At 38.1% G+C, this 14927-nt stretch overlaps 1 protein-coding gene across 2 annotated transcripts in view; it reads right to left on the reverse strand.

Annotated features, from left to right (window-relative positions):
• Positions 1-11111, reverse strand: part of ELAVL2 (ELAV like RNA binding protein 2) — a 166667-nt gene extending 155556 nt beyond the window's left edge. Inside the window, exon 1 of one of the 2 annotated variants that reach the window (XM_040481394.1) lies at positions 11018-11111. In XM_040481394.1, coding sequence (XP_040337328.1) covers positions 11018-11044 — 27 coding nt within the window. In that variant the 5' untranslated portion in view covers positions 11045-11111. The remainder of the gene's footprint in view (positions 1-11017) is intronic. The other variant, XM_040481387.1, reaches the window with a different exon arrangement.
• Between the last annotated feature and the right edge of the window lie 3816 nt (positions 11112-14927).

The raw sequence follows: 14927 nt of genomic DNA on the forward strand, positions 1-14927 counted from the left end.
ATCTCCTTCCACACATATATAGTAGCTCTCTTTTAAGGCCATACAATGAAATAATCCGTGTACACTCTGGATAATCTTAGGATAATCAAAGCAGCAAAACAGAAGCTTCTAGGTAGGAAATTATAGCTGTAAAATACAGCCATACATTTTTAATCTGTATATTTAAAAGGTCTTTTCAGGACTGTAGTGGTTCATAGTATTCAAGCTGACCTAGATTCTGGTTCTGCCTCTCTCCTATCTTTTTATTTATTTACCTATTTATTTTTATGTTTATTTATTTTTGAGAGAGAGAGACAGACAGACAGAATGTGAGCTAGGGAGGGGCAGAGAGAGAGAGAGGGAGACACAGAATCCAAAGCAGGCTCCAGGCTGTGAGCTGTCAGCACAGAGCCCAATGCGGGGATGGAACCCATGAGCCACGAGATCATGACCTGAGCTGAATTTGGGCACTTAACTGACAGAGCCATCCAGGCGCCCCTCCCAAAACCTTGGTATATGATGTGAAGCACGTTGGTTGACCTCTCAAAGCCTCAGATTTCTCATTGGTAAAATGAGTAGTATAAGAATAATAGCCACCTTTTATGGTTATTGCGAGCCCTAAGTGAAAAATTATTTGCCAAGGGCTTAGGAGAATGCCTGGCACAGAATGAATCTTCAGTGAATGTTAGAATTGGTAAGAGGAAAGCCTGGTGGTTCTCACACATAGCTATGGATCAATGCCTCGACCTCCCTGGGAGGTTTTTTTCTTTTAAAGTACAGATGCCTGGTCTACATCCCAGGAGATGTTGCTCAATAATTTTGAAGTGAAGTCTAAGCATATGTGTTTATACAACCCTCCATGGATGTTTATGACAAACCACTGATTTAAATAAAAAACAGTACAACTTCTTCAGTTGCTCAGTTAACTTGGAGTTAAAGTCTGGCTTGAACTATTTTGGTGTGGCGTGCTGTTGAGCAGATTAATTAGAATAATTGCCAAATTTGTACTTTGTGTTATGCTGAAAGGGATGTGACCAGGAGACTTTTAAAACATTTGATTTACATTCAGGGCACCTGGGTGGCTCAGGTAGGTTAAGCATTCTACTTCAGCTCAGGTCATGATCTCAGGGCAGATGAGTCTGAGCCCTGCCTTGGGCTCTGTTCTGACAGCTCAGAGCCTGGAGTCTACCTTGGATTGTGTCTCCATCGTTCTGCCCCTCCCCTTCACACTCCTCTCTCAAAAATAAATTAACATTAAAAAAATTAAAAAGTAAAAGATCTGACTTACATTCATATGACTGTGAGATCACAGAGTAAACATGATTTTTCACAATTTCCTGTCACACTGAAGAAGAGACATGTAAGATGACCCTGGGAAATTGCATTGGCATGGATATATTTTAGTGTTTACTATATACGTTTTTTATTTTTTATTTTAAAGCGAGAGAGTGTGAGCGCAAGCAGGGGAGAGGGGTGGAGAGAGAGAGAGAGAGACAGAGAGAGAAAGAGAGAGAGAAAGAGAGAGAGAGAGAGAGAGAGAGAGAGAGAGAATCTTAAGCAGGCTCCATGTTTGCCATGGAGCCTGCTGTGTAACTGGATCCCATGACCCTGGCATCATAACCTGAGCCTAAATCAAAAGTCTGATGCTCAACCAATTGAGCCACCCAGGTGCCCCTATAGCTTGTAGCTTTTATGTCTATTTAATAAATATAGGGAGATAAGATAATTTTTTCAGTTACATTTTCCTATTGAGTTACTTCATTTCTAACTGCCCTATTTCAAAATAAGCAGGCTCCTCAGTGATAGAGATCAAGGAGCACCAACATGGTTAAGAAAAGCATAATTCACCATAATTGTTTATTCACCATAATTGTTTGACAAAAATGCAGACATTTTCCTTGGGAGTAACTTTTCAATATTAACTGAAAAAAAAAAAAAAAGGACTCTCCTTAATATCTTCCCATTGGTGAAGATTAATTCATTAGATTAACAACCTGTCATATTGGAAGGGAAAGAGGTATTGTCCTACTAGACCTTGGGTTGTAACAACATGAGGAAAGGGTTGGCACAGCCCTAGGGGAACAGAAGGTGGCCATGTCCTAGAGGTATCAAGAGAAGGTGAAGGAGACATGAGAAAGACAATCACACAGGTTTTCACCATTTTCTGCCTAGAGCAGCTCTAAGTGCAGCTGGTATATTCTCAGACTTGTGGCTTTTACAGGCCTTGTTGGTAGGAAATCAGAGTTATTTATATGCTGGTATAACTCTACACAGGAATCCAAGAAAATTCTAATACTGTCACCCTAAAAGATTTTTTTTTTTAATTTAGAGAGTTTTTAGAGAGCATGCCATTGATATACAATCTCACTGGATCTAAGAATGAAAATTGCATAGATTGGGAAAAAAACTCCTTGTCTGGGAACATTTTTATTCTGACCCCTGGAGTTTAGAAAGGACTAGAGTTTAGAAATTGCCTGAAACTTGCTGAACTATTATGGAACATGAAAATGAAATCTGTATAAATAAATAAATAAATAAATAAATAAATCCTCCCATTTTCTTTGTTTATGAATATAATGTTTTATCCAAGTCTAGCCTTAGACAGTTGGTCTCTAAAGATGGCTCTTTGAATTTTAGAGGAGAACCCTTTCAGAATTTTTCATTTAACCAGCAGAGAATTGCTTTCTCACAGCTGGAAGCTTCAACAGCTGTTGATTCGGGGTACTTTCCTATTCTTCCAGGTGACAGTTCAAGGACCCTCACTGCCATCATGACAGCCAGCAATGTATGTGGTCAGGAACATGTTCCACTACAACCCAATTCCAAAGCCACCTCTCCATACACCCCCAAGGAGCAGGGCACAGATAACTCAGAGCCCCTGTGTTACCTGAATGGGAAAGATTTCTCTGTTGAGGAAAATCAACCTTTATAAGAATCTACTTTCTAACCCATGGTCAGATCACAAGGCTTATTTACATGACCATAAGGATTCTTTGAAGGATTTGATATTTGGAACCTATCAATATTCCTTCCCCCACTTTTTTTTTTTTTTTTTTTACACGTTGTGTCAGAAATGTCTCTTTCATTTAGGATGCATTTGAGTCTTAGTGGAAAGCTACATAGCTAAGTTCATTTTTAACTTTCAGGAAGAACAAGCAAAAAGAGTATTTCAGCATAGCTGCCATTGCAGTACTATTTATTGTATCCACTAGAGGACTCCTTTCAGAATGGCTCAAAATATCTCCCCTCTCATTCTCTGTGGCCTCTGGCATTTGATGCTCAACTAACTCTTGAGTTGGGCCACTGGCTACATATCAGTGTTAGAATGAAAACATTCCCCCTACTTTACACCTCCTGCTAGTTCAATAAAGTGATGTTTAAATAACTGAACTGGCTTCAATGAACTGTATTTGCCATTTTTTCCTGCTTCTTAGCTAGATAAAATGGAGATAATTATGAAGTGGATGAGCAGGTTTAATGAAAGCCAGTTTCTTTTGGTATACTCCTGAAGCAGCAATCATCATCTGTTTGGCTTTTGAAGAGCAACAATTATAATCACTTAAACCCCCAAGGGGAACAAAAATAGAATTTACATTAGCATATAAAATATACAGCTGGATTGGGCAAGCCTATAAAATTCTGGGGAAATCATTCTAATCTGAATGCTATTCAAACTCACAAGTAAAATGAGTTCAAGAGTATTTTACATGCTTCCTTCCTATAAAATAATACATATAACAATATTGAGAGGATTTTCCTAAAAATGAACACAAAGAAATAAAAAATTGTTGCCAGGAGAGAATCCCAGGGAGAATGGGATAAACTGCATTGTCAAGATATCAGAAAGCAAAATGCATAACGCTGTTCACATGAAGTCCTAATCTGAAGTGCAGATTTTTCATGCAGTTGGGAGTTTAAGAAAAATAGGGTGGTTTTAGTCTGATCAATGATGAAACTTAATCATAAGTAAAGAAAATTTCAGATTAATAGTACTTCCCTCCTCTGTTGTAAATGTGAAAACCACACAAAGAAAAGTGAAATCACTTAAGTTGATACCCTATTGTTATAAAGCAGAACTCTTTTCTTTCTATGATAAAACATTTTCATATCATTGCCTCTCAAATAACCTCTTTCTTACACCTCCCTTTCTAATTCTAGCCCAGATCACAGGCAGATTACAGGCAATCTCCCTCACCATTTATGGTATTTAATTACTTTTGCTTTTATGTGCCTTTCACGGTTTGCAATATACTTCTTTTTTTTTTTTTTTTCCATTTGGTAGAACATGGAAGAATAAAAATGGAGCCTGTGCTTTATCCATTATGCTACTAGCAACAAAACACTAACATAATCAATATATTAAAGGCTTGCCTGGCTATGCACATTTGTCAAAGGCAGTGTATCTGAGAAATTACACTAATGAATCTTAAAAAATTCAGCATCCTAAACAGAAAACTTGCTCTCCCTCATCTTAAGTACATATCCAAATGTAGAAACTAGAATAATATATACTGCACCTTTATATTATTTGAAGATCCACTCTTACATTTTTTAATGAAAAAGAAAAAGCCGGTGTGTGAAACTTCACCTCCACTGAGAAGCACTTCCTGAATACCCTCACGAAAGCCAACGGCAGGCAAATTGGTGATAGCTCCCTCTGTGCTCCTAAAAGCACTTTGTACATACCTCGGATAGCAATGATCTCACTCCATTATAACCATTTGTTGACATGTCTGTCTCCTACACTGACTGCAATGCTTGATAGCAAAGCCATCTTTCCCAGTGGGGTGTTACCTGGCTCTAAAACACTGTGCCTAAAACCTAGTAAGCATACTGTAGTGTTTGTGAAGTAACATATACCGCTAATTTGTCTTCTAAGACACACTAAAATGTTATGTTATCTATGATAACTAACCATATTAAACACCACCTCTACCACAATATCAAATTTAATTTGATAAATTTAGCACGGAGAAATTCGAAATTCCAAAGTCTAGATTTCTATTGCGATCTTCACTCTCATAATTCTTAACAAAGGATGGTAGTGATTTTTTAGATTTATTAAATATTTAAAATGTGTCCCGTGGTGAATGATTTTGATTGGAAACACCCAAAAAGCTGAGTTCTCAGTTCTTAACGGTAATGACCTCAGGTTGCATTAACTTTATATATTTCAAAAAAAAAAAAAAACCATTAACACTGTCTTCTCAACCTCTATCAATGTCTGTCAGGTGTGGTGGTATCTGGCTTGTATTATTTTTCCCTATCCTGTAAACCCTTCATGCTCCGAAAGGCTTTGAAAATCTCTAACGTGCAACTTTCATTTGAACACAAAATGTAATAATTTCAGATTTAAAAGAACCTAAAGGGATTATTGAGGTGCAAAGCTTGAAGGATTCCAGAACCTATGCAGGAACTATCTTAAGGTCCCCAGATTCTTTTCCTAATTTAAACATAGTCCATACTTCCTAATTTTTCAAGTGGAAATACCATTTATGAAGTTATAGGGAAGCAACAGTGGAGACTCCGCAGACCTATCCTAAAATACTCTTAGATTTTTAGTTAATAATAAATATAGTTAATGTTCTCAACATTTGATACAGTTCAGTTTTGGGGCATTAATTACCCCTTAAGTTTAAAACTGAAAAGCTACTTTAATAAGTTTTCTTACACTTCATACTAACAAAACCATAACTTTTTGTATACGTATATTTACACTTATTTATTATCTGTATATATAGACCCGTGCACTTTGATGAATTTGAGAAAAAAGAAAATTGTCTTCTTATAATTCTATTATTTTAGTATATAATAATGTAATGTAAACTTTCAAATCAAGGATAAAATAGAGAGTTATACAACTATTTTATGAACTATAATAAAAACTGAGAATGAATTTTATTTAAAATGAGGCAAGTAACCAGAATTAGTTTCTGGGGGGTGAAAATCCAAGGGTTTGTCAAGGTTTATTCTCCAAGGTCAAAGTGAAGTCAAGCTGAGTTAGATGTGAACAACGACTAGAATATCGCGGGATAGAAACACTCAAGCCCCACAGTTTTCCTGATTCTAACATGGTTCATAAAGGTTGAAAATTATCAGACTTTTAAAAGAGCTACTGGAATTCTCATAGAAAGTGGGTTTAAACACATAGCTTAGAACTATGGAGCACCTGGCTGGCTCAGTCAGTAGGGTGTGTGACTCTTCATCTTAGGGTTGTGAGTTTGAGCCATGTTGGGTGTGGAGATTACTTAAAGATAAAAATCTTTAAAAAAATAAAAATAGGGGTGCCTGGGTGGCTCAGTCGGTTAAGCACCCGACTTCGGCTCAGGTCATGATCTTGTGGTTCATGAGTTTGAGCCCCGCGTCAGGCTCTGTGCTGACAGCTCAGAGCCTGGAGCCTGCTTGGATTCTGTGTCTCCCTCTCTCTCAAGCTCTGTCTCTGTCTCTCTCTTTCTCTCTCAAAAATAAATAAACATAAAAAAAATAATAATAAAAAATAAATATGATAGGTCCAGATGATTTCTTTTTATAAAAAGTGACCCAAGGGGTGCCTGGATGGTTTAGTCAGTTAAGTGTCTGACTTCAGCTCAGGTCATGATCTCACGGTCTGTGAGTCAAGCCCCACATCCGGCTCTGTGCTGACAGCTCAGAGCCTGGAGCCTGCTTTGGATTCTGTGTCTCCCTCTCTCTCTCTCCCCCTCCCCTGCTCATGCTCTGTCTCCCTCTGTCTCAAAAATAAATAAACATTAAACAAATTAAAAAAAAAAAAGTGACGCAAAACAGATTAATCAAATTTTAAAAGTTCTTCACTTGACAAGAGTATAGATTCAAATGCTCTTTTAACATGTGAGGTCTGTGCATTTTAAAGAAGCTAATTAAAAACAAACAAAAAAAGGTTTACACAAACAACTTAGGAGCCCATTTACTGCATCACATGCAGACAGTTATTCTGAGTGCTTTCATTTCTTCTCAGGTGAAAGTGAAAAATTGAGTAGTTTTCTGCTGAATGTAAATGATGTCCTTAAACATTTCTTCACTGGTACTTAAGGGGACTTGAATGGATTATCTCCATAAAATCTTAACATCTCCATTTGTACAGATTCAAGGTCATAAATAAGCAAACTGGAGCAGATACAATATCTATGTCCCAATCTTTCAGGTTCAAAAAATTTATAAATTAAAAAAGCACAGTCCAAGTGTTTTCAAGAAATTTATAAATTAAAAAAAGCACAATCCAAGTGTTTTCAAGGGAAATAGTTTATTTTCTAATATTTGAGAGTCTATCATCTTTCATATTTTTTCATATAAAAAAAGTCTATCATCTTTCATATCTATCATATGATAGGATCTCATTTGAAAATTCTCTTTTCTATCTCACTTTCTATCTTTATGTCTCTTTAGTTAATTAAATGAAGGCAGTTTAAAAATTCACAAAATTACAGAAGTTAATTGATTATAGGTATATCAAGGGAAACTAACTTAAAAAACACATATTATGTCAAAAAAAAAGACTTCAAATGATTTGCCACCTATCAAATCACATAACATTTCATTACTTAGGCAAATGCTATTATAATCAAAATTTTTAAGTCTTTAAAATGAAAAAGAGCACTTAAGTTAGTAAAATGGAAAAAAAAAAAAAGTCACTCTGCTTATTTTAAGTCCCCATTTAAGGAAAACTGGGTTTGCAGTTAGGTTTTCTTTTTAGTAAGTGGGCTTTGTTGGTACTTATTTGAAAATACTTTTGTCACTATAATTGATTTAATCTTCCTCTCCTTCTGTTTGTTTTTGGGGTGGGATGGAGAATGTAATAAATTCTTCATAATTATTGTCCCAAGAGAGAAACAACCAGCCAAATTAGCTTAATGTAACCAAACCCAACTTGAGAAAATAATTAGGAAAGTTTCGGTAAGATTTATTTCTTCAAAACTGTTTTATCAAAGAAAGTGCCAAGATTAACAGGTAATCATTCCTATCCTCGGAATTCGTGGAGATTATCTGGGTTTTCTGTAAAGTGTCTCTTTAAATTTAGAAAATGATCTCACATTTTCTATGATTTGATTTTCATTTTGTTTGATTTTGGACCCAAGTTTAGATAGATTTTGATTCAAATGCTCATTAAACTGTCTGACCTTCCTCTCCTTAGTTGCTAGGCATAATAAAACCTAACACCTACAGTGTTTTGAAGATTAACTGAGATAATATATGTAAAGCACTCACGTAGATGAGTGGATTCATGCCTGGATCATGGCAAGTCGACAACAAATGTTAACTATTTAAGGGAACTTCTTCACTGTTTTAGATTGTGTGCTTGATAAAAGATACACATGAAGTTTAATACTAATTAGAAGTAACAAATGAAGGCTATTTTTGAATTTTTAAAATCATAACATCACTTCAGCTATTCCTCTTTTGCTTGTTTGCTTTGCAAGCACATTGCATGTCCTAGACAGGGTACACAAAATGCACAACAGAATGCTAGGTGACCCTGGCTACCACCCACCTACACTCCCTACGTCTATGTCATCTATTTTGGTCCTTTATTTATGATACCTATTTACATAAAGTGAGTCGATGTTATGGGAAGCAATGAATATTTCTATGAGACTACTGCTTAGTTGAAAACACTTAGAATTTGGTTCTTATGAACTTTTTCTTATAAGCCTTCTGTTTTTTGTGAAATTTACTCTAATGGACTGAGATTTGGGGAAAATATCAGAACACGGCCACTGCATTTCTAATGTGCAAATGCCATATAATTAGAACACTGAGGAAAGAAATGATATTACATTCTGATATAAAGAATTCTTCATATTGAGAATATTTAGCAAATCTAAAATTGCCACAGAATTGTGGTATTAATGAGGGAAAGTGCCAGGAAAGATGGCATTAAATAATCTAAGTATGCTTATAAGATATTAAACTATAGGCACTAGTATTATCATTTAGACAACTTTCAATTACCCAGCTTATTTTAAATAATAATTTCTATGAATATCTTCAAGTGAAACATTATTTTCAGTGTGGAGATAGAAAGTGATAGTAAAGTTGAGGGCTTATATGAGATTATGACTATTGTAAAATAATTCTGACTAAAAGTGTTTTTCCCAAAGTGTTAAAGTAACCTAATTTTGCATATATACAGGCCATAAATTTACTTGCAAATATTTGTACAGTAGTAGTAGTAAATGCTTACTTTGTTTATATTCTTCACATAAATACAGTTTAAAATGTTTATTAGAAAAAACAAGCAGTACTAATATAGATCAAGATTAATCACAAAATTAAATAGGTATGATAATTGAGTAGCATGGTCCAAAACAAATTATAGAGTTAAACATATTGTTGATTATCTGTAGTCCAAGAATATCAGTGCAAAAGAAAAGCAAACTTCCCAACTGAAACTCTTGCTACTACAAACATATAAAATACTAGATTCTAATTTAAACTCCTCTATGATTTTTTTTTCAAAGTTTCACCAAATTGATTCTGCTTGTATCAACAGATTAGTAGTTTAGTTAGCCATTTGGTGTTTAAAATCTCTAACAGAAAACTGTTTTAAACATGGAGATTGCAAATAGCAAGACTAAAAGCAACAGTGGTGATCCAGCTGCATAAGTTGTCACTTTCCTTCGATAGTTACTGGCAAATTACATCAACTTCATGCAGAAGAGACAAAAAATAAGTCAGTTGTTAAAAAAAGTTATTAAACTATATGCCCAATGAAATTCAATAATTTTGTTGCAATATGGAATCAGTTTAAAAAGTTATTTCCTGTTTTTCTATGATCAGAGGAAGTTTATAATAACTTAAAAATATTTTAGAATAGATCTTGAAAAATGGAAGCATTTGCAATTATATCTGCAAACATACAAATGATAATTAAGAATGATTTCAACAAAACATGAATACAATTACTCTCACGGGGCATTTTTGTTGCCATCCCATCCTTCAAATGAGAAAGCTTAAAGAAGGCCTGCCTCATCAGAGAATGTGTGGGTCCATTCCAAAATAGGGCATCCTAGTCATCTCCATGACAACAGCCCTTGACAAATTAAAAGGCAACCAGATTCACAAACAGAAAAAGTTAAGAGTACTGAGCACTGTTAGTGTTTGTTTGTTTGTTTGTTTGTTTAAGTCAGAGCTGGTCAAACAATTTAGAATTTTCCAGGAGAAAGGTTGAGCCCTTTACCAAACTCAAACTGGTTAAGTATACCACAAATATTAAGTTGGATAGCTAGTCTCAGAAAGTGAACGAGATAAGGGGGCAAAACTCAGAAATCCTTCTCTAGAATACACCTCCTATTTTAAAAACAGGAAAAAGGTTTTAGGAGAGGAGGTTGGGGAAGGACCCTTCAACACATCTGTACTCTTTAGTGTAAAAGGAGAGAGGGCAAGGAGAAGAGACAGGAGAAATGAGAGGTGGAGTGGTAAGCAATTCCTTTCTCCAGCTCAAACCTCTTTTTAAGACCTTACCAAATGCATTATTTTATTATCTGTTAGTGTTTAGAATTATCTAAGAATAACGGCTTCTCAAGTTGCTACCTGAGAAGGTATGAAGATGACAACAGGAGGTCTAACAGTGCAGGTGAGGGCACGAAGATAGTTGTAGTGACTCAGGGTGACCCCCCTCCGCCTTGTTCCTTTTCTCCCTTTTAAGGATTTGGATCAGGAATGACCCCGCTACTCTACTCGGCTGAGTTCAGGAAGTCAGAGCTGCAGGGTTCTTTTAAAAACTAGACAATAACCCAGGTCCCTTTTCCTTCCTCCCCAGCACCTCAACCCTGCAGACTGCCAACTCTCACCCACTTTAAATGCATCAAGCCCAAAACCATCCCAAGAGTATCAACCAGATAAATGCAGAACATGTCTACTGACCATAGTTAGAAAAAAAAACAAAATTAGAACTACTGTTTTTTGTTTCACCATCCCCTCTTCCCAGCCCCCAGCCCTTTGTGTGTGAGGATTCCCCTTCAAACCACCCACAGACCGAGCATACAAGAAGAAATGGTAATTTTTGGTTTAAAAGTTCACTTACCACGGCAACCTCATATTGCTTTGTCATGCTTTTTGCACTTAATTTTTCAAAACTGCTTGTGCAGGGCGCAGAACTGGGAAGGCAGGACTAAAGTATCTCTAGTAATCACAACAAAAAGGAAAGAACATTCGCCAATCAGAATTACATTTAAATGCACAAATCTCAGAGCAAGACGCGCGGTTCACACCACACGAGGGAGAGGGTGGGGGTGGAAAAAGCCAAGCTAACAAAACAAAAGGTAAAAGGGAGAGTTGAGTGGTTGGAGGGCAAATTGATCCAAGCCGTCTTTGGACTGAGGACTGGCTTAAAACCACCACCACCATCACCCCCGGCTCCCAGCACCCCAGCGATTACCCGAGTGACTGCACTTGCCTCCAGCCAGCTCAACTGCAGGACAGGAATGCCCCATCTAAGTTCACTAGCCCTGTCACAGTCTTCCACTGCCTGATGGGTTCGTTCAGGAAAACACTTCCAGAGGCATCCATCCACTTGAGGTCTGGGCTTGGCTGCTGCTGCGGGGCTGCTGCGAGCAGCTGCTAGGATCCTTGCCGTCGCGTTCCTGCCTGATTCGCGCTGCACAATAGTCCCGGCTGGGTGCACCTCATTAAGCCAGCCCGAGAGCCCCAGGAGCAGGGCAAGCAGTGTGACAGCGCTGCCCCTTTGTAATGACTGTGTGATGGATGCAACCGAAGGGTGGGGTCTGGGTGGGTCAAAACTGTTAATGACAGTATGTATCATTCTGTCTGTCCTCCAAGAGAAGGAAGCCCCCTGCCCTCCCCCTATCCTAGGTCGGTTCTCTCCCTCTCTCTCTCTCTCTCTCTCTCTCTCTCTCTCTCTCTCTCTCTCTCTCACACACACACACACACACACACACACACACACTTTTCTCTCTCCCCTCCTCCCTATGACATTATCTGCAGTTAGCGTTCAAAAAAAGTATGAAAACCATCGGACCATCGGGTCATTTTTTTGTTTGTTAAATCTCAGTAGATCATGGAGACCAATTTTATCCAAACACTTAAAGAACCAGAAGATCCTAAAATCAAAAATACAGGCGGAAGAGGGGCGAGAAGAGCAGGCTGCGTGGGTGCGGAAGCGAGCAGGATATTAACTGGTGGATAGTTTGCAACTGTGCGTCAATTTAGCACCACCAACTCCGCGCGGCTCCGCGCGGCGCGGGACAGCGTTTCCCCGCCGACCGCGTTGCTCTCTGGGCCAGGGACCGTCTAGGGGGCGAACTGCAGGGCGAAGAGAGGGGAATAAAACCAATCCGAGGGGCCCGGGCTCGGGAGGTGACTGCTGGAGGGGCCCTGCACTCTGACACCCTCCCCCCCCCCCCCCCCACCGCAGCCAGGCAGGGAGGAACCCAGCACCTATACCGAAAGCCCAGGCGGCCGGGGAGGGGCTGCCAGGGTGCCGGAGTTTCGGGGCGGAGGCCGTCGAACGAGGGGTTCTGCCCCCGGCAGGTGGGTATCCATAGGGCCAAAGCCCCCGTTCCGCTTCCCCCCGTTCGGGGCCCCTCCTGTGCCGGGGAGCAGCACCCCAACCCCTTGCAGGTGCGCAGCGAAGTCATAAGCTCCGGGACTCGACCCCCTACTTCTTCCTCTCGACTGCCAACGGTCCTGATTACCCTTCCCGCCTCATTCCTTTCTCTGTCTCGCCCCCGCTGTCCCTGGAAGGCAGAAAGCACTAAAAACGCCTCTCCTTTCGCCCCCCTTTGTGGGGTCTTACTTGGGTCTTTGCTTCTCTGCCTCCTCCTTGCCTGTTGAAAATATCCACAGACACCCCCTTTTTTTTTTCCTTTTCAATTTTGTTAATGGTCATAAGAATCCAGTTCATGGGGCACTATTGCAAGTATAGTAAAGTCTTACAGGGCTTTAATTTCCCTACATGGACAAATACATTATTTTACACTTAACTTTATGTTTCCAACTTACCATGATGCTGTACAAAGCACCTGTTCCAAACAGCCTGAGTGATTTCTCCAGAACCGTGTGGGTATTTATTTGCGTTTATTAGAGTGCTTGGAGCACCACGTCTCTGACACTATGTAATCCACTTCTGTATTTTCATTTTTGATGCCTTATAGCAGCTAAGAGAAAGCAATAAGAGAGAAAATAGAACATTTATGACTAATAAAACATCTCTCCTTTTTTATGTTAGCTATTTATTAATCACTTAAAATTTGTGTATATAGGTTGTGCAGCCTGTTCTAGGATGTGAGGGTTCACTGAAGAAGATTATGACAGTCCTCAAAAAGCTTCTGATATGTGGGGAAGGTAAGAGAACCAGTCATTCTTAATTGTTTCTAATAAGAAACCACTCTTAGTAGATGGGAAGGAAAGATCTTGTCAGAAGACTTTCAGCATAGGAAAAGAAGAGTGTGGTGTTGGCTTTCCTCTCTTTTCAATGAATGACTTTCAACAACTTTTTACAATTCTATGATTTGAAGGTAGTACCAGACTTAGGTTCACATATTTTCTATAATTACATAAAGGGAAAAGGTTGGGGAGGAAGGAAGACCTGTTAGAATTAGTGAGAAATCTAAATAAATTGACTTATTAATATATTGACTGACAGTAACAGTGACTTAATAAAGCATTCCTAGAAGAAATCCCTAGAGATATACCTTAATGAATAATAAGAATTCTGTATAATTAACAAAATAATTATTTCTACATAAATACCTCTTAAGAGCATGAAAACTTAAACAGTTGCACTTTGTTTTACTAATTTGTGTAATGTAAACAGTTAAAAATAGTTGTGAGTAGAGACAGCAAATGGCTTTTGTAGTAAGTTATTAATTGTAAGTATAATATTAAAAGTTCGTGTTGTTATTAAAGCTCTCCGTTCCTCAAGACCTAGATGGGCATGATAGTAAGTGCTTTTCTATGGACATAATATCCTGGTTAAGAACTACTATGACTTTTTTTTTTTTAAAGAATAGCTCATTAGCTGGCTGGGTAAGTTCCCCTCTACCCTCATGAACTTTTCAACAGTTTTGAAGGCATTCTGGGAAATAGACACTTTACTAAATTCACTTTTCTCTCATCTCCCTTTCTGTTCTTCCAACCAAGAACTTCATCATTACCAGAGGAAAAAATGGAAAGAATGGGAATGCTAACTAATGGAATAAAGGTGTTTTCCTTGACACTTTAAAAAGTAGACAAAAGAAATGAAAAATAAATTTGGAAATTAGGTCTTTGACTAAATGAAAATCTTAAGATGTGATAAAAACAGCTCCACTAAGTGTATACATTAAATGTATTAACCTTGTGAAATGTAAGATTGCACCTGGGAGAAGTTAGCACAGTTGGAGATTATTAAGGCACATCAACTCAGCATTAATGAGAACTTGAGCCTGGTGTGGAACACAGTTGTACCAAATTGGCAAGAGTCATACACCTAAATGTAAACTGAAATTTTTCTAGGAGGGAAGGATATATCAAGCCCAAAGAAAAACTATAGATATGTTTTTTGTTGTTGTTGTTGTTTTTTTTTTTTTTTTTTTTTTAATCATCCTGGGGCAACTGGGTGGCTCAGTCAGTTAAGTGTCTGACTTCAGCTTCAGGTCAGGGCATGATCTCACCCTTTGTGAGTTCGAGGCCTGCGTTGGGCTCTGTGCTGACCAGCTCAGAGCCTGGAGCCTGCTTTGGGTTCTGTGTCTCCCTCTCTCTCTGCCCTTCTCCCCTTGCACTCTCTCTCTCTCTCTCTCTCCTCTCTCTCAAAAATAAATAAAAGATTTAAAAAAAATAAAAAGCAATTTAAATCTACCATCTGCAAAATGCTTATCCTACCAAAATTTTCTAGCACATTCCACAATAACCTATATGACAGTATTAGTACACTCTGAAGAGTGTTTAATACCTGAAGAAGGTAGTATGTTCCATGTTCTATTTTTATTAACACG

Source organism: Herpailurus yagouaroundi, unplaced genomic scaffold (genome assembly GCF_014898765.1).
Source record: "Herpailurus yagouaroundi ecotype Mexico unplaced genomic scaffold, PumYag 160, whole genome shotgun sequence".
In the NCBI taxonomy this organism is placed as follows: domain Eukaryota; kingdom Metazoa; phylum Chordata; class Mammalia; order Carnivora; family Felidae; genus Herpailurus; species Herpailurus yagouaroundi.